Source organism: Maylandia zebra, linkage group LG19 (assembly GCF_041146795.1).
Source record: "Maylandia zebra isolate NMK-2024a linkage group LG19, Mzebra_GT3a, whole genome shotgun sequence".
NCBI lineage: Eukaryota > Metazoa > Chordata > Actinopteri > Cichliformes > Cichlidae > Maylandia > Maylandia zebra.
In genome coordinates, this window is record NC_135185.1 from 2,192,000 (window position 1) to 2,214,345 (window position 22,346).

Here is a 22,346-nt window from a genome sequence, read left to right on the forward strand (position 1 = left end):
GGGGAAAAGTCACTCGGGTCAGAACATGGGGTGCCACCATCATCCCACTTCTGACACCAATGTGGCGAGCTCAGACAACGAGGAGACGGAGGTGTCGTTTGGTCTTGCTTCCCGTGAGCTAGCCAGGGAGCACAGCCGTTTATTGACATCTGCAGAAGAACACTGCCGCTAGCTAACTGCTCAGCGCGGGAACCGCACAGCAACAACAACAACAACAACACACAGGGCGCCCTCTGACCCCGGAAGGACACACCGTCGCAGCGAGAGGGCGTCACCCGTCACTATGGCAACATAAACAAAACATAACTGTACAAACAGAACCCCGAACAGCCCTGACCCACTACAATATGCTGCTGAGAATATAGCCCAGAAGAAGCGTATAGTATAGCTTTTATTTTGGAAAGAGCCATTTCTCTGTAATAAACTCTCTTTTCCAAAGATGAGTGATTCCTCAATCAGATACAGGGCTTGCAAAATCGCTAGCCCGAGGTCCCGGGGCTAGCGATTTTTCCAGTCGGGCTACCAAAATCTATCTCTGCCCTGCCCATCGGGCTATTGTAGGAAGGAAAAATATATGTCAATGCTTTTGCATTCTTTCGGAAATGTAGCTGGGTAATTATGTCATTGGCATCGGTGAGCCACTGTCAATATGTGACATATTGAAATCGCGTTTGAATTTGCGCTTGTTTTTTGCTTTCACTTTGCAATCGCGAACTGTGTATAGAGAGCGACAGCACTGATTGGTGAGTGATGATAATTTGCGCACCAATTCCTCTGACATCGTTTTATCAATCGTTAGCTTACTATGCAAACATGACAAGTGAAATCTCCCGCAGCAAGCTTAAACATATGAGAGGTTGATCACGCAGAGAATCGCTGACCGTTATGTGTGTAAAAGCAGCAGGATATATATTTTAGTTCTGCTGAGCCAAATAAGACAGGTCAGGGTGAAGAAGTGACAGCCAAAGAAAAGCTTACCACAAAACGGAGAAGTTATGACAAATCAGACTATAAGGCAAAAAGAAAGTGCAGCTTTATGGTTTCTTGGACAAAAGAATTTCTGTGGCTGCAATATGACGAGCTATATAACCGGGGCTGCACATAAGTGGTCCGCAGGTGCACATTCGCTGTCAAAAAAAAACCACGCACAAGATATGAAGTTGCAACGCGTGCTTGCATACATAAGATTTTCTGGAGGAGGACAGACATTTGTTTAAAACTCTTAAAGATGTCGAAGAAGCTCCTTTAAGCAATTACTTTGGTTTTCTTCCACCTCCAAAGAAATGTCAGAAGGAGTCCCAACCACAAAAGAAGCGCGTATTCTCGGAAAAGTGGTTGCAGGAGGTGAGCTGGCTTCAAACAAATGATGAACGCACAGAGATGTGGTGCGGAATGTGCCGTGAAAATCCCACTCTAGTGGACAAAAACAGTGCTTTTTATATGGATGCAAACGCGCGCTGCAACTTCTTAACTGGTGCGCGTCTTTTATTTTGACAGCGAATGCGCACATGCGGACCACTTATGTGCACCCGTGTAAATAACATAATGTTCTGCCGGGTGTGTTGTTGGTTTTCTCTCAATTTCTGAGTCGACAAGCGCCTTTGTTACTGGGACCAGTCATTTTAAGAAAGGCCCCCATTAGAACCCATGAGAAATGCAAGAAATGCATTATTGCTCAGTCTGCAATATCTTTCCCAGAACAAACACCAATTGCAAATAACATACTAAAAATAAACCTGAAAAATCTGTTTAGAACAGCTACTATGTTGCAAAGAGTGAACTACCACTGGCACAATGTAGCAGTCTTTGCAAACTTCAAAAAGCAAACGGCCTCGATCTTGGTTCCACTTGTCTCTTACCCGTGACTTCAGTGGAAATTTCAAATTCAGGATCTGACACAGACGGATTCATGTCCTACACAGTTCTTACAAGTTCATAGAAATTTCTGTTCAATTAGAACCAAGTATTTGAGTTGATGATTGTAATTTTTATACAATGTTGTAATTTGTTTTTCAACAATTTTTTGATTAATGTTTTGTTTCCTTTACAATATTATACTTTAATGTATAATATTGTAAAGGAAACAAAACAGGAAACAAAACATCAATCAAAAAATTGCTCTCTTTTTTATTCGGGCCACTTACATTTATTTTGGGCTACCAAAAACTGAAGAGTCCCTGCCCGAAGGGCTACCAGGGATTTTGAAATTTTGAGAGCCCTGAGATATATTTATTTTTTTAATTACTTTTGTTTCAGCAACATTAAATTTAAAAACTGTACTTTTGAGTTAAAATATATATTTATAATTTTAATAAATGAAAAATAGGATCATGGCCAAGCTTGAAACCTGGATCCCCCGTAGCCGGTTACCAAGATTACGTGAAGTACCCTCAGAAGGTCTGCTAGATGATGTTAATGCAGCACTACGGGCAATACCTACAACCACGATTACCGACACTAACAAGCTCATCTACAATACGGCAGCAGTGATCAGTGAGATGCTTGGCTACAAGTTGAACAGCCACAAGGGGCAGTACCCTCCATGGAGAAGGAGGCTAGAGGGCAAGATCAAAGTAGCACGGAGGGAGGTTAGCCAACTAACAGAGTTGCAGAAAGGTGCGACAAATAAGGTGCCTAAGAAATACAGCAAGCTGTCCATACCTGAGGCCTTGGAAACTGCCAAGCAAAGACTCACAGCCTTGGCCAGCCGCTTGAGGAGGTACACCAGAGAGATAGAAGGCAGGAGAATAAACCAGCTGTTCTCCACAGAACCAGCAAAGGTGTACTCTCAGTGGCAAGGGAACAATAAGAGAACAGCACCACCAAGGCTGGAGACGGAGCAATACTGGAAGAGCATATGGGAGAAGGATGCAACCCATAACGGCAATGCTCAGTGGCTAGTGGATCTGAGGGCAGACCACAGCGACCTCCCTGAACAGGGTCCAGTAACCATCACAGTGGCAGATATCCAAGAAAGGGTCTCCAGTATGAAGAGTTGGACAGCACCAGGGCCCGACATGGTTCGCGCCTACTGGCTGAAGAAGCTGACTGCACTCCACGAGCGTCTGGCAGCACAAATGAACCAGCTGCTAGTTAACGAGAGACACCCGGAATGGCTAACTGAAGGCCGGACGGTCCTGATCCCCAAGGACCCCAAGAAGGGACCGGTCCCCTCCAACTACCGACCAATAACCTGCCTCAGTACTACATGGAAGCTCCTGTCAGGCATCATATCGGCTAAGATGAACAGGCACATGGGTCAATACATGAGCGGGACACAGAAAGGAATTGGCAAGAATACCAGAGGTGCAAAACACCAGCTACTGGCAGACAGAACAATCAGCCGAGACTGCAAGACCAGACTGACCAACCTGTGCACTGCCTGGATTGATTACAAGAAGGCCTATGACTCAATGCCCCACAGCTGGATACTGGAATGCCTAGAATTGTACAAGATCAATGGGACCCTAAGAGCCTTCATCAGGAACTCAATGGGGATGTGGCGTACAACACTAGAGGCCAACTCCAAGCCCATAGCACAAGTTACCATCAAGTGCGGGATCTACCAAGGAGATGCTCTGTCCCCACTGCTGTTCTGCATAGGCCTGAACCCCCTCAGTGAGATCATTAACAAGACTGGCTACGGATACCAACTATGGAACGGAGCAGTTGTCAGCCACCTCCTGTACATGGATGACATCAAGCTGTATGCCAAGAGTGAACGAGACATCGATTTACTGATCCACACTACCAGGCTATACAGCAATGACATTGCAATGTCGTTCGGACTGGAGAAGTGTAGTCGGATGGTAACAAAGAGAGGGAAGGTAGTCAGAACTGAGGGGATTGAACTACCAGAAGGCAACATTGCAGACATAGAGGACAGTTACAAGTACCTGGGGATCCCGCAGGCAAATGGGAACCATGAAGAGGCCGCTAGAAAAGCTGCAACCACCAAGTACCTGCAGAGGGTCAGGCAAGTCCTGAGGAGTCAGCTGAATGGTAAGAACAAGATCCGGGCCATCAACACATACGCCCTGCCCGTGATCAGGTACCCTGCTGGGGTAATAGGCTGGCCAAAGGAGGAGATAGAAGCCACTGACATAAAGACAAGAAAGCTCCTGACCATGCATGGAGGGTTTCACCCCAAGTCCAGCACCCTGAGGCTGTACGCTAAGCGGAAGGAAGGGGGCCGGGGACTGGTGAGTGTCAGCACCACAGTCCGGGATGAGACAAGGAACATCCAAGAATACATTGGGAAGATGGCCCCAACTGACCGAGTGCTCAGTGAATACCTCAGGCAGCAGAAACCCAAGAAAGAGGAGGGAGACGAGGAACCATCATGGAAGGACAGGCCCCTGCACGGTATGTACCACCGGCAGATAGAGGAGGTGGCTGATATCCAGAAATCCTACCAGTGGCTGGACAAAGCTGGACTGAAAGACAGCACAGAGGCACTAATCATGGCAGCACAAGAACAAGCTCTGAGCACAAGATCCATAGAGGCTGGGGTCTATCACACCAGGCAAGACCCCAGGTGCAGGCTGTGTAAAGATGCCCCAGAGACAATCCAGCACATAACAGCAGGGTGCAAGATGCTAGCAGGCAAGGCATACATGGAACGCCATAACCAAGTGGCCGGCATAGTGTACAGGAACATCTGTGCCGAGTATAACCTAGAAGTCCCGAGGTCAAAATGGGAGATGCCCCCAAGGGTGGTGGAGAATGACCGAGCTAAGATCCTGTGGGACTTCCAGATACAGACGGACAAAATGGTGGTGGCTAACCAACCGGACATAGTGGTGGTAGACAAACAGAAGAAGACGGCCGTAGTGATCGATGTAGCGGTTCCGAATGACAGCAATATCAGGAAGAAGGAACACGAGAAGCTGGAGAAATACCAAGGGCTCAGAGAAGAGCTCGAGAGGATGTGGAGGGTGAAGGTAACGGTGGTCCCCGTGGTAATCGGAGCACTAGGTGCGGTGACTCCCAAGCTAGGCGAGTGGCTCCAGCAGATCCCGGGAATAACATCGGAGATCTCTGTCCAGAAGAGCGCAGTCCTGGGAACAGCTAAGATACTGCGCAGGACCCTCAAGCTCCCAGGCCTCTGGTAGAGGACCCGAGCTTGAAGGATAAAACCGCCCGCAGGGGCGTGCTGGGTGTTTTTTATATATATATATATATATATATATATAAGACAAAAGTGCTTCTTATCCAGTTACTCAATTAATATATGGGATAATCAATAAATTATTTGATTACTTAAATAATTAATAGCTGCAGCCCTAGTTCACTTACTCCCCATGCAGCTTCTGTTTCTACCTGCTCATGTTTCTACAGTAGAATCACTGTGGCGATCACTTTGAAGTGTCTTTGTGCTGGTTGTCATCTTTGCTTTTTGTTGTCAGTTTTGTGTTCATACCGAAGCACTAAGAGAAAGATCATGTATGTTTCCTCATTAGGATAAGGATTTTTGTTAGTTTGTAGGACTGTAGCCTTGGTTTCTATCTCGCCTCTGTCAGTGCGCCCCAGGGTGGCTGTGGCTACAATGTAGCTGCCATCACCAGTGTGTGAATGTGTGTGTGAATGGGTGGATGACTGGATGTGTAAAGCGCTTTGGGGTCCTTAGGGACTGGTAAAGCGCTATATAAATACAGGCCATTTACCATTTACCACTGGTCTAGTTAATGGCAACAGAAATATGTGGCGGAAAAACACTTTGAGGCACAAACTGTATATGAAAGATGGTCATTGCCACACTGTATACATTGTTCCTTTTAAAGAAAACAAACAAAAAGCACTGATTGTCAAAACACAAGGTTGAAATGACTGAAACTGCAGAATGCTGCATGCTCAGTTCATAATGATTTCTCTGTCACAAGTTGTTAGTAAATAAGCAAACCCTACTTTATGCTACTCTCCGAGTCTGAAACAGACCCGAATTAACTTCACGGTGTATTCAGTAAAACTTGAAATTAGTGACTGAGCTCACAAAGTCAACAGGAAAGTGTTTACTAAGGTTAACAGCAAAGGCGCCGAGGGCTGTTTTTATATAGACCTCTATACTACCTGAGGTCTTGCAGACACTCTCTGGCTTTTAGAATGTCCATCTTCTAAGAGAGGTCATGGTCAGAATATAGCCTAACTATCAGATATTACCAGAGGGTCTTTGGAGTCTATGCTGGTGGTGAAGCGCTGCAGACAGAGCTTGTGCAGAGGCTCAATAGTACAGACATCCGGACCAGCAGATAGCAGGAAAAGTGCTATACAAATACAGGCCATTTACCATCTATTGTTAAATGGTAGTTATGAGACAATGCTTTTCAGCTGTTTTACAGGAAAATGAAAGTAATGTAATGAGTAATATAATGAACTACTTTCTCCTTTGAGTAACATAATGCATTATTTTTTAAGAAAAGTAATATGTGGGGACCAGTGTTGGGAAGGTTACTTTTAAAATGTATTCCATTACAGAATACATGCCCTAAAATGTATTCTGTAACGTATTCCGTTACGTTACTCAATGAGAGTAACGTATTCTGAATACTTTGGATTACTTAACATATTATCATGCATTTTACAACTACGTGAATGTACTATTGCTGTGTGATTTATTACTGTTACTGAAGGTCTGCGGCTCCGAACCCGTAGTAAAGGGACCTCTGACTAATACGGTTCCGTGTCGGGCTCGTAGCTGAAAAATAGCTTTACTTTGTTGTCTGGGTCAACTCTGCTTGCGAGAGACAGAGAGAGGCGTTGAAAGGCTGCTCCAACAGAACTTATTGTTTTCGGAGGAAAACACGAACACGGTGTACAGTCGAGTCTTAATAGCTTACTTACAACTGGGCTCATCAGGCTCTCTTCTTGGCTGCAGTGGTTATTATTATATTTACATGCTTCCAGCTCCCGTTTTTGCTTGATGACAACTCGTACCTTTCCACTCCCCTTTTTCTCCCTCCTCGCTCACAGACACATAACGGGTATGGCAGTCCATTCTCCCTGCAGCACGGACTACACTGCCCATGATGCTACATTCTTTAGAGCTGTAGCATTCTGCCTATTAGCTTAGCACAACAACAACAACAAAAAGGCGCTCTCTCACCCAGGAAACACGCAGAGCGAGAGCGTCACCCTGTAACCATGGCAACCGTAACACTGCCGCCTGGAACTACAGAACGTAGCTGTCAAACAAAACCCAAACAGTCCTGACCCGTGACAATATGAAACAGGAAAGTACCGCAGTGTAATCCATTTATTTCAACAAAGTAACTGTATTCTAAACACCACCTTTTTAAACGGTAACTGTAACGGAATACAGTTACTCATATTTTGTATTTTAAATACGTAACGGTGGTACATGTATTCCGTTACTCCCCAACACTGGTGGGGACAGATGTCTAAAGAGGTATGATTTGAGCTGGGAGACATGGAAAACCTTGTGTACGTGCATATTGCAGGGTAACTTCGGGTGAGCAGAGACAGGATTAATCATTGCCTCGATTTCGAAGGGGGGCTAGTATCTTGATTTAGTGGCAGCTGTGCAGACGGGACTGTGTGCTGACCTTCTATTACTGGAAAGAGTGGTGGGTAGTAGCCCAGGGAGACCTCGAAGGGGAACAGGATGGGGGGCAAGGTAGTCGGGCAATTGTGGGCATATTCCATCATCTATTGTGAGGATTACCGTGTTTCAACCTGAGGGAGGCAGACCAGTCACAAAGTTAAGGAAAGGTGTGAGACCAGGGACACCCTGGAGTGGGAAGGGGTTTGAGCAGGCCTACAGGAGGGGAACTAGCAGACTTATTCTTCACACAGGTTAAATAGACTGAAACATACTCTCTAGCATCCCTAATTAGTGTGGGTCACCAAAAGAGATTGGAGGAGAGGTTGCAGGAAAGTGAGAATCCTCCTCCAATCATACGTGAGGGGGAAGAGACAGAGCCAGATGATTCCTGGACACCTCTGCCAGATCAGGAGAGGCAGTGATGGAGTTAGAGTGCTAATGGAATGGACAGAGTAACAGATTTTAGATGGTTCATGTGGAAGTCATTACTTCAACAGGAGATGCAATCCTTTCTCCAATCGATACAGGGGATGTGTAGTTGTAGCTAAGGATGGCCCAAAACTATGGCGTTATTTTTGTGCCTCTATTCTGAGCGCACGTAAATAATTTTTGCAAGTAAAAATATTGCATTTTAAGGAGAATATTTTGTGTGAAGAAAATTCATTGCTGCGTGCAAGAAATGTGTTTCAGTGTTTGCTACTATCCATATACATGCACAATTACAGCCCTCTCCCTCAGTTGTTGGCATTTGCTCTTGCTCAGATCTCTGCTCTGTGTGCTGACAGACATCTGTGGACCTGCTCTCAGAGTGTCGCTCCAGCTCTCAACATCTCTGCTCCCTGCACGCTCAACTCTTTCTGTACTCCGTTATAAATGTGCCACAAAACCAACCACTCACAGACTTGGATGCAAAAATTCTGATTGGTTGTTGTGGTCTCCAATTGGCTCGCTATTGACTGCATTCCGGAAACACTGTCCAAAGTTTAGCTAAAACCATTTTCGGTTAGCATGTTATTTTATTTTATTGTAAAATATATCACTTTTTTAAGACCATCGTTGGTTTTAATATATTTAAAACCAAACCACTCCACTGGATTTATCTACATTTCGCTCAAATTAAGCTTTTTTTCACTCAAAATAATTTTCTCCTCAAAATGCAACATTTGTTCTTGCAAAAATTATTTACGTGCGCTCAGAATAGAGGCACAAAAATAATGCCATACAAACGCTCTGTGTGATTACTAGAAAGGGACAGGGTTTGGGTTTGGTTCTAAGAGTGACATCGAGCAAGTGTTGACCATTTCAAACTGTGACCTGGATGGCACGAGGCTGAGTTTGGAAATATTTCATTTTTGTGCCAGGGAGTTATCAATGAAACACTGCTCTACACCCAAATCAATAAGCGCTTGGACAGAGTGGGTCTTCCCATGAATCATGAGGTGCAGAGGACTGAGAGAGCCAGAGATTTTGCCCACCAGTACTTGTTCCTTTACAGGTGGGCGTAACCTTTTGGCCAAATAGGACAGGCGTAGATGTAATGACTCCTCTTGTTTAAAATGTGTAATAATTACTTTTTTGAATAATGACCCCAACACTGATCACAACAAAAAAGGCAAATGCCTTCAACATGCCCAAACATTTGACCACACAACATGCAATTAATTTGAACAGATGCAAGGTCTATGTTGTTTAGCAATGGTGGTGATGCTCAAAGCTGAGCCATGGAGAATCCGTAAGGAAATGAATCAATAAGTGATATTGACAATGCAATCAGTTGTTATCAATCATTATTAATGTCCATCCCTACTGATGTGTGTGTTTTTAGGCTATATAGTCTACTACAGTATTTGGTCATGATGGAATTTTGTTTGGCAGGTCCTGCAATCCCTGTTGGAGTGGATGTTCAGGTGGAGAGCTTGGACAGCATCTCTGAAGTTGATATGGTAAGCTGGCTACACACCACAAAGAGCAAAGAGGCAGCCCTGTTACCAAGGTGGTGAGCTGAGGTTGGGTGAAAGAAAACATGTGAAACAACTTATGAAAAGAGAGAAACAACCATGTTATCCCTTATGTAAAAGATCTATCCATGAAAATCAGGAGAATGTTCTCCAAGCACGACATCCCAGTACAATTCAGACCTAGCCACACCATCAGACAAAAACTGGTTCATCCCAAGGAGAAAACTTGAACATAAGCTAAAACCAAACATAAACATAACATATATGGTTTGAAAGAAAACATTAAATATGAAAACAGAAATGAAACATAGTCTACATACAAATTTAATATGAGGTCAGCAAGTACAATGTAGGTGTATTGTGTTAGGATCAGAAATTAATACTTTTAAAACAATAAAATTGCTGTAAAATTGATTTCTGCCAACATAAAAAACAATAGAAAATCAAGATAGATATGGGTTGCAGAGGGGTGTATCATTGAACAACCATTAGAATATAGAGTTTTCCGAGATCTACTTTAAAACCAGTGTTGGTTACTCCCTTACACTTTAAACTTTTGCTTTGGTATGATAAATACCTTGTGGGTTCATGTATAAGAGGATATTAAAGAAATTGAGTCAATCACTTTGTTACTGTTTGTTAGTGTTGTTGTTTCTCTATTAGTATGCCTGAGATATACATCTTACCATAAAACTTGGAAATATATTTTTTCTTTTTTTCCTTTGGTGCCAATGATATTTTTAACACAAAAGCAACAGAGGGATTGGAATGCCTGTAGCTTTCTCAATTTGATTATTTAATGAGAAAATTGGCATGGCTTGATGAGTGCAATTGGTACATTAGAATTTGGTAAATGTTTGTGTTTCGTTCACTCAGTCACTACATAATCTCCACATTTACAGTCTTTTAATTACACTCTTTAACTCCACCAGGACTTCACCATGACCTTGTATCTGAGACATTACTGGAAGGATGACCGTCTGTCCTTCACCAGCAGCACCAACAAGAGTATGACGTTTGATGGCCGTTTGGTGAAGAAGATTTGGGTCCCTGATGTCTTCTTTGTCCACTCTAAGAGATCCTTTATCCACGATACGACTACTGACAATATCATGCTCCGGGTCTTTCCTGATGGACATGTGCTTTACAGCCTGAGGTCTGTAGAATCTCTGCATCTGATTTATTGACAGATCAATATTTGAATCAGCCTCCAATTGTATTTTTTAATTGAATTATTCAAATTATTCCTCTCCAAGTTTCTTGAAAAGCGATCTGGAAGCTTTTGCAATTTTCCTTTCAAACATCAATAGATCTCATTGGTGGAGTAATTATGCCTCAGGTTAATTAAAATTAGGGCTGAACGATTATGGAAAATAATCTAATTGCGATTTTTTGCCCCAATATTGCGATTGCGATGCGATATGCGATTATTTTTTAAGGTCTTTGTCTTCTGTATTATTAAACAAAGACAAGCAATACATCATATAGTATGGCCAATACTATATTACATTAATTTTAAACTGTTCTTTCCTGGAAGACAGACCTCTGTTATGATGACATGAGGTGATGCATGAATTGATGACTGACATTTTTATTTAACTTCTTCAATCACAACAGTATATTTGAACATACACAATAGTTTATTTTTAGCTTACAAACATCTGAGCATAAAGTGCTGACAAGGAACCCTGGTGTAAACATTAAAATGAAAGTCAGTACAATGTGCAGATTGCAGAAATATACATAAAAAAAATCAGTGGCTTTACCACACTCAGTTTTTCGACATCTGTGAACTACTAGACAGTCATTCAATTAAAAAATAATATTAAATAAATAAAACTAATAAATAAAAAATACACACATCTTACTGATCTCTGCAGTCAGTAACATTACACATAAAGTGCAAACATAATAGCAATTGTATAAACACACACACAAACACGCCTTTAAAGTTTAAAGGCGTGAAATTGGACGGTCTAGTTCTGATTAGCGTCACCGCTGTCTCGGTGGAGTTTAATAAACTCGGCCGTCTGCTTCTTGCTATCTAAAATATAACCAGACACTGGTGTAAATTCTCGACTGTCTCATACTTCTGTTTAATAAGTTTTCTGTTTGACGTTTAGTCAGCTGTGTGAAAACCAAGGAGGAACCCACCCGGGGGATTAATAAAGTTTTATTTTATCTAATCTAATAACTTTAATCTCAGCCAAACCGATTTACTCACGAACAAACAAAACACTGAAAAAAGCCCAACAATAACATTTTTAGGTTGTCTAAGTGACTACGTTTAACCCGAGCAGCGAAACTCCGCGGTGATCTGAAAATGATGTGCCGGGAGTTGTGCCGTTCTCGGCCGCATCAGTAACCCTCGAGCTCCCGGCTAGCTGTCGAGCTGGTGGGTAGCAGACGCCTCTGAAAACGTCGAAGCACTTTTGCAAATATGGGATATCTTGATAAACCGAGCAGATATTTGATGTTTACACAACTACTTTCTCGCCTGAAAATATGTTAAAAGTTTATTTTGTGACCCAGAAAGATTAGTATGAGTAATTTTAAAACTTAGTAGCGGCCGCCATTGCTGGAAACTGGAGTTTGGCTGGGCCGCGCTATGAATTCTGGGATATGGTAGTAATTTGGACAGCCTTCGGCGCGTCGCTGTGACGTAATCGGTCTACAAATGCGGCCTCAGGAGGATGCAGCCCATGAATTTGGACATGTCCAGAGTATAATCGCAGCCTTTGCGGTTAGAAAATTGCACTTGATCATGTCGCGATATTATCGCAAATGCGATATATCGTTCAGCCCTAATTAAAATCTTAGGTGGGCATTTAAACAGGGAACATGTCCTGGATGGCCGGCCAGGTTTCACCATAATTTCACAAAAATTGCATAAAAATTATATAATTTGCTTTTTAGTCAGTTTTTAATCATGGTCACTTTGCTTTCAACTCATAATGTACCTCCAAAAGCTACTTCATCAGACAGAAGTTATAAAGTAAACCAGGATTTCTAAGCATGAGATTTTCAGACCATATCTGATTCCACACTACTCACTTTTAAGGTTTCGAGGATTCAGCGGATTTCCTTTAAATCCATCCATCCATCTTCTTCCGCTTATCTGGGGCTTGGGTCGCAGAGGCAGCAGCCTAAGGAGTGGAGTCTAGACCTCCTTCTCCCCTGCCACCTCCTCTAGCTTTTCTGGGGAAACAGTAAGGTGCTCCCATGTCAGCTGAGAGACATAATCTCTCCAGTGTGTCCTGGATCTGCCCCGGGACCTCCTCCAGGTAGGACATGCTGAAACACCTCACCCAGGAGGCACCCAGGAGGCATCCTGGTCAGATGCCCGAACCACCTCAACTGGCTCCTTTTAATGTAGAGGTGCAGCAGCTCTATTCTGAGCCCCTCCTAGATGGCCAAACCTCTTAACCTATCTCTAAGGGAGAGCCACCCTTCAGAGAAACTGCTCTGAAACTGCAATGCTTGTATTCACAATTCCATTCTTTCAGTCACTACCCAAAGCTTGTGAGGGTAGGTAGGTAGACCAACCACTAAATTAAAAGCTTCACTTTTACACTTCACCATGACAAACCACTCCAGTGCCAGTTGGAGGCCATCACCTGATGAAGCCAACAGAACCACATCATCTGCAAAAAGCAGAGATGAGATTCTGAGACCACCCAAGTGGAAGCTTTCCGTCACTTGGCTATGCCTAGAAATTCTGTCCATAAAAATTCTGTCCAACACCCACTGGAAATGAGTGGGTGCGGGGCCAGCTATCTGGATCAAGGTCTTGGGCTAGAAACCCCATACTCCTGAAGCATCCCCAAAGGACACACAGAGGAACATGGTCAAATGCCTTCTCCAAGTTTACAAAACACATATGGACTGTTTGGGCAAACTCTCATGCCCCCTCGATTATCCTCGAGAGGGCAAAGAGCTCGTCCAGTGTTCCACGCCCGTGGCAAAACCTGGATTGTTCCTCCTGTATCCGAGTTTCGACTAACGGACGGACTCTCCTTTCCAGCACCCTGGCATAGACTTTACGGGGGAGGTTGAGGAGTGTGATCCCCCTATAGTGGAGCACACCATCCGGTCCCCTTTCTTGAAGATGGGAACCATCAGACTGCCAATCCAGAGGTACCGACCCTAATCTCCACGCAACATTGTAGAGGCGTGCCAACCAAGACAGCCCTACAACATCCACAGCCTTCAGGAACTCAGGACAAACCTCGTCCACTCTTGGGGCCCTGCCACCAAGGAGTTGTTTAACTGCCTCATTGACCTCATCCCCAGAGATAGGCAAGTCGTCCCCCCTCTTCCCCAGATTCTGCTTCCTCTAGGGAAGACATGTCAGAGGGATTAAGGAGGTCCTTGAAGTATTCCTTCCACCACCTAACAATGTCCTCAGTCAAAGTCAGCAGCATTCCACCCGCAATATATACAGTGCAGGTACATCACCGCTTTCCTCTTCTGAGTCGCCTGATGGTTTGCCAGAATCACTTCAAGGCAGTGCAAAGGTGTTTTTCCATGGTCTCTCCATACTTCCCCCACACTCAAGTTTTGCTTCAGCCACTGTCCGAGCCGCGTCCCGCTTAGCCTGTTGGTACGTATCGGCTGCCTCCCAAGTCCCACAGGCTAACCAAGCCTGATAGGACTCCTTCTACGGTTCCCTTCACCTGTGGTTCCCACTATCTGGTTGGGAGTTACCACCATGACAGGCCCCAATCACCTTGCGACCGCAACTCAGTGCAGTTGAGATTGGCTGGACATGGTAAATGGTAAATGGACTGATTCTTACATACAACATGCCACAGTCACACCCACACACTTTCTCTAAACTTAGTGCTGTCTAACCACATTCACACTCCGATGGATGCATCGTAGAGCAACTTGGGGTTAGTATGTTGCCCAAGGATACTTGACATGCAGACTGGAGGAGCCAGGAATTGAACCACCAACCTTCCAATCAGTAGGTGACCTGCTCTACCTCCTGAGCTGCAGCCACCCAAAAAACATGTGAGGCATTCCCAGCACACCCTCACTATATTTTTAGGCGCACCAGGTCTACCCAGTATCTTCCACCGCCACCTTATCCACTTAAATGGTGATCAGTTGACAGCTCAGCAACTCTCTTCACCCGACTGTCCAGAACATATGGCTGCAGATCTGATGATACGATTACAAAATTGATCATTGACCTGCGGCCTAAAGTGTCCTGGTGCCATGTGCACTTATGGACACCCTTATGTTCTAACATGGTGTTCATTATGGACAAACACAGAAGCACAGAAATCCAATAACAGAACACGACTTGGGTTCAGATCTGGTTGGCCGTTCATGCCCCTCCAGGTCTTACTGTCGTTGCCCACATGAGTGTTGAAGTCTCCCAGTAGGACAACAGAGTCCCCAGGTGGAGCACCCTTAAGCACAGGCCGGGTACTCTTAACCATCTTTCAGCACATAAATGCAGACAACAGTCAGGACCCATTCCTCAACCAACCCGACAACAAACCCTCTCGTCCACTGGGAAAAAACCCCAACATACAGGCAGCAAGCCTGTATGTTGGGTGTAGGATACCCACCCCAGCCCGCTGCCTCTCACCAAGGGTAACTCCAGATTGAGACAGTCAAGCCCCTCTCCAGGAGTTTGGTTCCAGAGAGGTGATATGCCATGTCCCAGTTGCTAATTTCAATAGCTGGGGGATCAGTCAGCCAGGGTATCTGCCCCTGGCCAGTGCCCAGCACACATTGCACCCAAATCCTATGGCTCCTCCTGTGGGTGGTGGGCCTATAGGAGGGTGGTCCCATGTCCCCTTTTCAGACTGCCGAGCCAGGCCCCATGGACTAAGGCCCACTTGCCCTTGCCACCCTCCCTGGGCTTGGCTCCTGGGACACACAAACCCGTTGACCATGATATGGTAGCGATTCACAAAGTGGCTTTTAAATAGTCCCAGTTGCATCATATAATGGCATGGTAAAACACTTCATGCACTTCATTACCACAAACAGGAAATCCAAATTGGAGCTGGACATAAAGTCATTTAGAATGAAAGTTTTATTCGATATGGATCTTGGGCTGGTTAGCACCAGCTTGGCTGGAAGGGCCATGTGATGTGATAAGGGTTTTTACAACAGAGGGCTAAGGGGTCCGGGCCACTGTGTCATATGCCACCATGTTTCACTGTTTGCCTGGCAGGGGCACCGCCGGGAGGAATTTCAAAGTCAGCAGCTGAGCCCATAGGGCAATGTTCCCTCTAATTTTTCATGTGTCTGAGCGAACACACAAATTCCCGGAGCGGTCCCTTGGACCACTGTGGTCACGCCAGCATCGAATCCATCCAAGTTACATGGTTTATTAAAATAATCAAATTACAGCATTTACATTTATGTTAGACTACTTTTAATTAACTGCTTTAGCCCACTTATAATGAAAATATAAATATATATATGCATTTTTATTTTATTTTTTTAAAGCTCTGACTTGTATTATGAGTATGAGCCTGTGGTCTGGGAGAGAGTCCTGTAACTCTCTGTCTGCAAAATACAGTATATAATGACCATCCATCCATCCATCCATTCACTCCCGCTTATCCTTTACAGGGTCGCGGGGGGCGCTGGAGCCTATCCCAGCTGTCATAGGGCGAGAGGCGGGGTACACCCTGGACAGGTTGCCAGTCTGTCGCAGGGCCTATATAATGACCAATGTTGGGCAATTTAATTATATAGTTACTTCTTCAAAAAAGTAACTGAGTTTTGCAAACAACAAAGTTTTTTGCAGCTGTTTACCTAAAAATGCAGCCAAGGCGTTTTTTTAAATAAACATTTCAAACTATTTACAGAACAATCAGGTGTTTTGCATCAAATTTGATGCCACACAAATTATTTGTGCCACTCTAAAAACTAATTTCTGTCCACTATGAGATAAAGGAGAACAACAGCCTGAGACCTGCAGGCCTGACAACAGGAGATGTATCACTGCTGTAACACCTGTAGCACTCAGTGTCGCCTCATGGTTCTGACACACACAACAAAACTACTGACTACACTACACACTAACTACACAAGATTTGTGCTAAACGTTGCAAATCTCTCACATCTCAAAACACCGCCGTCACTCCTAAAACTTCCCCCCTTCCTAAACAACTAAATGCCATGTTGCCATTAGGGCTGCCACAAACGATTATTTTGATAGTCGACTAGTCACCGATTAATTTTGCGATTAGTCGACTAATCAGGTCATGCATCCATTGGACGTAAAATTTACAACTTATTGAACCAGCATGCATCTGTCTTATATAACTATCCTTAGCTTACAGCTTTAAGTGTTTAAGGTATGTGCTAACTAAAAATAAAGACAAGATGGTACTTTATTAAATTTTAATGAAATTTGCAGATTGTTTCGGTGAAGTTTAATAAACTCCTTGATATCTAAACTATAACGGGACACCGGAGTAAATTCTTGAGCATCTCACACTTCTGATAATCAGCTGTCTGCTTGACGTTTATTCAGCTGTGTAAAAACTATAACTTTAATCTCAGCCAAACCGATTTACTCAGGAACAAATAAAATACTAAAAAAAGCCAAAAAAATAACATTTTTAAGTTATCTAAGTGACTTATATATCATGTTTAACTGAGTAGCGAAAGACGGCGGTGGGTTTGAAAATGATTTGCCGGGAGTCCGATGTTCTCACGGCTCTAGTGAGCCTAGCCCCCGGCTAGCTATCGAGCTAGTGGGTAACAGACGTCTCCGAAAACGTCGGAGCGCTTTTGAAAATATGCGGTGTCTTGATAAACTGAGCAGATATTTGAGGTTTACACAGCTACATTCTCGCCTGAAAATATGTTAAACGTTTATTTTGTGACCCAGAAAGAATAATAAGAGTAATATTATAACTAACTAGCCGCCGCCATTGTTGGAAACTGAGCAGGGCCGCGCTATGAATTCTGGGACAGAGCTACTTCTTCTTCTTCTGGGGTTTAACGGAAGCTGGTATCCTTGTACATGCAGTGCTGCCATCTTCTGTTTCAGTCCGTTATTACACTCTTAAATCCTGCTACTTATTCCTGCGTCTGTTGTGATCTTACAAAGCTTCAAACGATTAACTCAGTCGTCGACGATTTTGATAGTCGACGTAATTGTGACTAGTCGACTAATCGTGGCAGCCCTAGTTGCCATATCATTTTTTGATTGGTCGACATGGTACATTTTTCGACCAATAGGAAAGGGTGGGGGTTTTTTGGTTTTGGTTTTGCTCACAGGCGGAGAGTGCTTTCGAGCGTTTTCCTTATAAAACGCCGTTTTTACCGTTTCTTCCCGCAGTAAATATAAACAACGATAGTATTCAGGAAGAAAACCAAACATTGCATATATTTTTATCATAACTCTGGTTTTACATGTGCGCAAGCGCACAGCTTAAAGCATAGGAGTCAAACTCTGGCCCGTGGGCCAAATTTGGCCCGCAGACTAATTACATTTGGCCCGCAAAGCCATACCAAATTACTATTAGAGCTGGCCTACTGGTATTATACAGCTAATATATATATTATTTAGTATTAAGCTTTGCTTGTTCCATATTCAATTTTTCAGCAAAACTTGTTTGAGTCCATAAGAAAAGATTCATTCTTATATCTAGAGGAAGATTTTTTTTTCAATAAATATTAATGTTAGCCCGCGACTTTGTTCCAGTTTTGAATTTTGGCCCACTGTGTATTTGAGTTTGACACCCCTGGCTTAGAGGGAACATTGCCATTGGGATAGGTTGGAGGAAAGTGTATCTGGGCACAAGGGAGTGGCAGTGGATTAGTTGGATTAGCTGACAAGGCCAATCAGATCCATCTTCCTCAAGGTGAAACAGGCCTGAAAAGTAGTGAGCAGAGGGGGGCTCATGTTAATCCACCCTGCTTCCAACAATCAAAAGGGATATTTGCTTTATAAGTAAATATATTTCCTTATATTACTGATTCATATTATATACTAAAACAAGTCACAGTGCAACTAATAAAGGCTGCTGTAATTGTATCACAAAGTCTCTTGATGCATGCTCAATCATCCAGGTAAATGAATCCCCAAAAGTTGATTCTGTTCAACTGGGTGTAGCGTTTTCAGAGGGAGAAACGTTTCGTCACTCATCCAAGTGACTTCTTCAGCCTCTGGAGTTGTTTGTCATCAGCATCACATGATTATTGGTCCACATGCAGTAGACTTTTTGGGTGCAAAAGAAAGAAAAAAATCTAGTAATCGCAGGAAAAATTCAACAGAATGCACTACAACAACAACAAAAAAACTTAGTGGAGAAACATGAAAAAGCAAACTTCAAATAAAGCAAACTGAGGTTGGCAAACAACCTCCCCAAAGGAGACAATATAAAACAATATATACACTCAGAGAGATTAAAAACAAGACTGAAAATGAGAAAAAATTGGCAGTTGTGTTATAATCATAGTAACAAATCATATTCTATGTGTTCTATACTCTGTCATTAAAAGATACACCCTGTGTTAACTGAGATGTACCATAGCACTGTGACTTGTGATTCCTAAATTTTAAATTTCCTGCTGGTCTGTAACATCAATTGTAACTGAATAATACACATACACTGACTGGCCAATTCGTTTGGCAAATCATTAATGCAAATATCATTCAGTCACATGGTCCAACATGATGCATTTACTAATATTCTAATATATGTTCATGACACAGTGAGGTTTCCCACGTGGTGTGGGAGTTGGTGACTTATGGCTGGCTTATTGATGCCAGAGATCAGAAAAGAATGGCTAAACTGCTTTAAGAAGATAAGATAAGATAAGATAAGATAAGATAAGATAAGATAAGACACAATAAGAAGATAAGAAGAACTTTATTGTCATTGTAGTTATACAACAAAATTTGTTTGGTAGCTCACAGAGGCCAGCAGCAATAAAACAAGAAGCAGCATAGTAATAAATAACCATAGTAAAAGTATAAGATATAAAGTAAAAGGAAGGCACTTAGCACAGTAAATAACAAAGAAAATATAATAGTATTTACAATATAACAAACAGTATAAGATAATATAACAGTATTTACAATGTGGTAGTTGAGTGCAAACATGAATGTCCCATAAAGTGTCTAAAATAATACGTATAACAGTATTTACAGTGTGGTAATTTAGTGCAAACATTAAACATTAACGCCCAGTAAATGACTTTTTACATTAGCAGCAGACATGATATGGGGTAAAAGAGAGAGAGTTAGCTATTGTGTGTTGGGGGAGGGGTGACACAGGCTCCAGCTCTGGGGAAAAAGCTGTTCTTTAGTCTGTTTGTGTGGGTTCTGATTGCCCCATATATCTTCCCCGATGGGAGGGGTACAAAAAGTCTGTGACCTGGATGGGTTGGGTCCTTGATGATGCAGCTAGCTCGCTTCTGTAAACGGCTAGCATACACAGTGTCAAAATTCAGGAGTTTGGTTCCAATGATCCCCTTGGCAGTTTTAAACTAATAGAAAGGCACTTGTTGCCACTTTTTAAAACCAAGGTATGCAGCAGAGCATCTCTGAACACTCCACATTGTACCTTAAAGCAGATTAGCTATATCGGCAGAATATCGCACTGGTGTCTTCAAGTGCCGGACTTGTAAACTAAGAACAGGAAACAGAGGCTACAATTCAATAAAAAAAAAACAGAAGATTGCAAAAACATTTCTCGGTCTGATGAGTCTTGATTTCTCTTGTTACATTTGCACTGTAGAATTTGGCATAAACAACATGAATCTACCCAGCATTATATCAGCAATAGAAGCTGCCAGCAGTGGTGTAATGTGTGGGGGATATTTTCATGATGCTCTCTGGGGCACTTAGTATCAATTGAGCAGCATTTAAATTTCACAGCCTGCCTGAGTATTGCTGCTGATCATATTCATCTCATTACAATTATACTATGCCCATCTTCTAATGGCTGCTTCCAGCAGGTAACACATCATGTCACAAAGCCCAGATAATCTCAAACTGGTTTCTTGAACATGACGATGAGTTCACTGTACTAAAATGGCCTCCATAGTCACCTCATCTCAATTCAATAGAGCATGTGATGGAATGGATATCATGGATATATAGCTGACAAATGTAATCATGTCAATATGTGGACCAAAAGTCTGCAATGTTTCCAGCACCTTGTAGAATTTATGCAACATAGAATTAAGATATTTCTGAAGAGGTCCAACCCAGCTAATGATGTGGTACATGAAGGGGCACAAATTATATCTGTATTATAATTCATTCCACAGAAATATGAAATATGCTGTGATGACAACCAAACTCTAATCCTGGTTCTGACCGTGTCACTGTGAGGGTCTTTTCCACTTGTCTTCTGATAAATTGATATTCTTCATTTTGTCACATGTGAATTTACAGTGTGCACTACTCTCACTGTGTCCCTCTATTGGTGCATTGTTTGCTCACAGAGTAACAGTAACAGCAGCCTGTAACATGGACTTCAGTCGCTTTCCTCTGGATTCTCAAACCTGTTCACTGGAGCTGGAGAGTTGTAAGTAAATTTCATCTGATGATAAAATGGTGCACATATCAAGTATTTCATTATTATTAGTAAATATCAATATATTATCTTCTTTTTAAATTGTATTGTCTACCATGTACTCTGCTATTTCTTTGTTTTGTTTTTTGTAACAGTTCCTCTATATTTGAACTTTTCTCCATACATGTTAGGAGAATTGCAGTTAAACCAGTATAAAACTGACAGACCATCATCTTGATGCATCAGCAGAGGTGGCAAAAGTGCAGACAGGGTTACAAAGTACTCCAGTAAAAGTTGAAGTACTGATTCAAATTCTTTACTCAAGTAAAAGTCAAAAGTAAAAAGCAAAGAAACAGACTCTGAAATGTGCTCAGAAGAAAGTAAAAGTAGATCTTTTTGAAAACATTTGCCCCAGCTGTTTTTTATGTAAAGCCAACTGAACCTCGTGCTATATTAATGTAATGTAATATACTCAGCAAGCAAGCAGAGTAAAAAAAAGGGTGAATTTTTAAAAGTAGCTCTATTTTCTGTTACCTCAGTCTGAGGAAAAGAATCAAAACTTTTCTTGGTGTACAGGCTGTGATCAGCTGCCATGCTAATACCAACTTTATGTAGCAAAACTACATAAAGTTGGTGAACCACATTCACTGAATTCATCTAAGCATCATATACTTAAATTCAAATTAATGTCTGCTCCCCATTATGCAACCCATAGCCACTGTGCACCAGTCTAACACAATTTTCTTCACTTTAAATCCATTCCAATATGGCAAATTAAACTTCAGAGTGTTTTTGCAACCTTTTAAATAACACAAAATCGTTAAACACCTCAATTTGTTTAGCAAGACTTTTCAGTATATCAAAAATATCAAAAGACATAACTTCACATCATATGCTTCCTTTATTTTTTCAGCTTATCAAATTCCTACTGTGCAGTCCTTACCTTTAAATATCACCTCTCTTCTTCCTCTCCTGTCCTGTCAGCCTCATTTTTCTATGTATGGATTAGCTCGTACTCGCTCGTACTCTTTTCTCTCCTTGGACCATTAAGAAGCTAGCAGACTGAGTGTGCAACAAACTGCACACAAACAGTTTGTATGTATGTATATTTGTTGACCTCATAGAAATGCTACATTTGAAGTTGCCGTTTAAAAAAATGTTACTGACTTTATGCTAACAATTGAGCTGTGAGGTCAGGTCCTTGATCATTAACATGCAAATTGTCATGAACATTGATCAAAAACCACTGATCAAAGCCCATTGATCATTGGCCATGAGTACCATTCACATTGTTCCTTCAGTGGGCTGGTTTCA

At 42.5% G+C, this 22,346-nt stretch overlaps 1 protein-coding gene across 1 annotated transcript in view; it reads left to right on the forward strand.

The window, feature by feature from the left end:
- gabrr2a (gamma-aminobutyric acid type A receptor subunit rho2a) overlaps positions 1-22,346 on the forward strand; it is a 78,273-nt gene that overhangs the window by 31,859 nt on the left and 24,068 nt on the right. Inside the window, exons 3-5 of the mRNA XM_004564181.4 lie at positions 9,437-9,504; positions 10,452-10,675; positions 20,962-21,044. Of these exons, the coding sequence (XP_004564238.3) occupies positions 9,437-9,504; positions 10,452-10,675; positions 20,962-21,044 (375 nt within the window). The remainder of the gene's footprint in view (positions 1-9,436; positions 9,505-10,451; positions 10,676-20,961; positions 21,045-22,346) is intronic.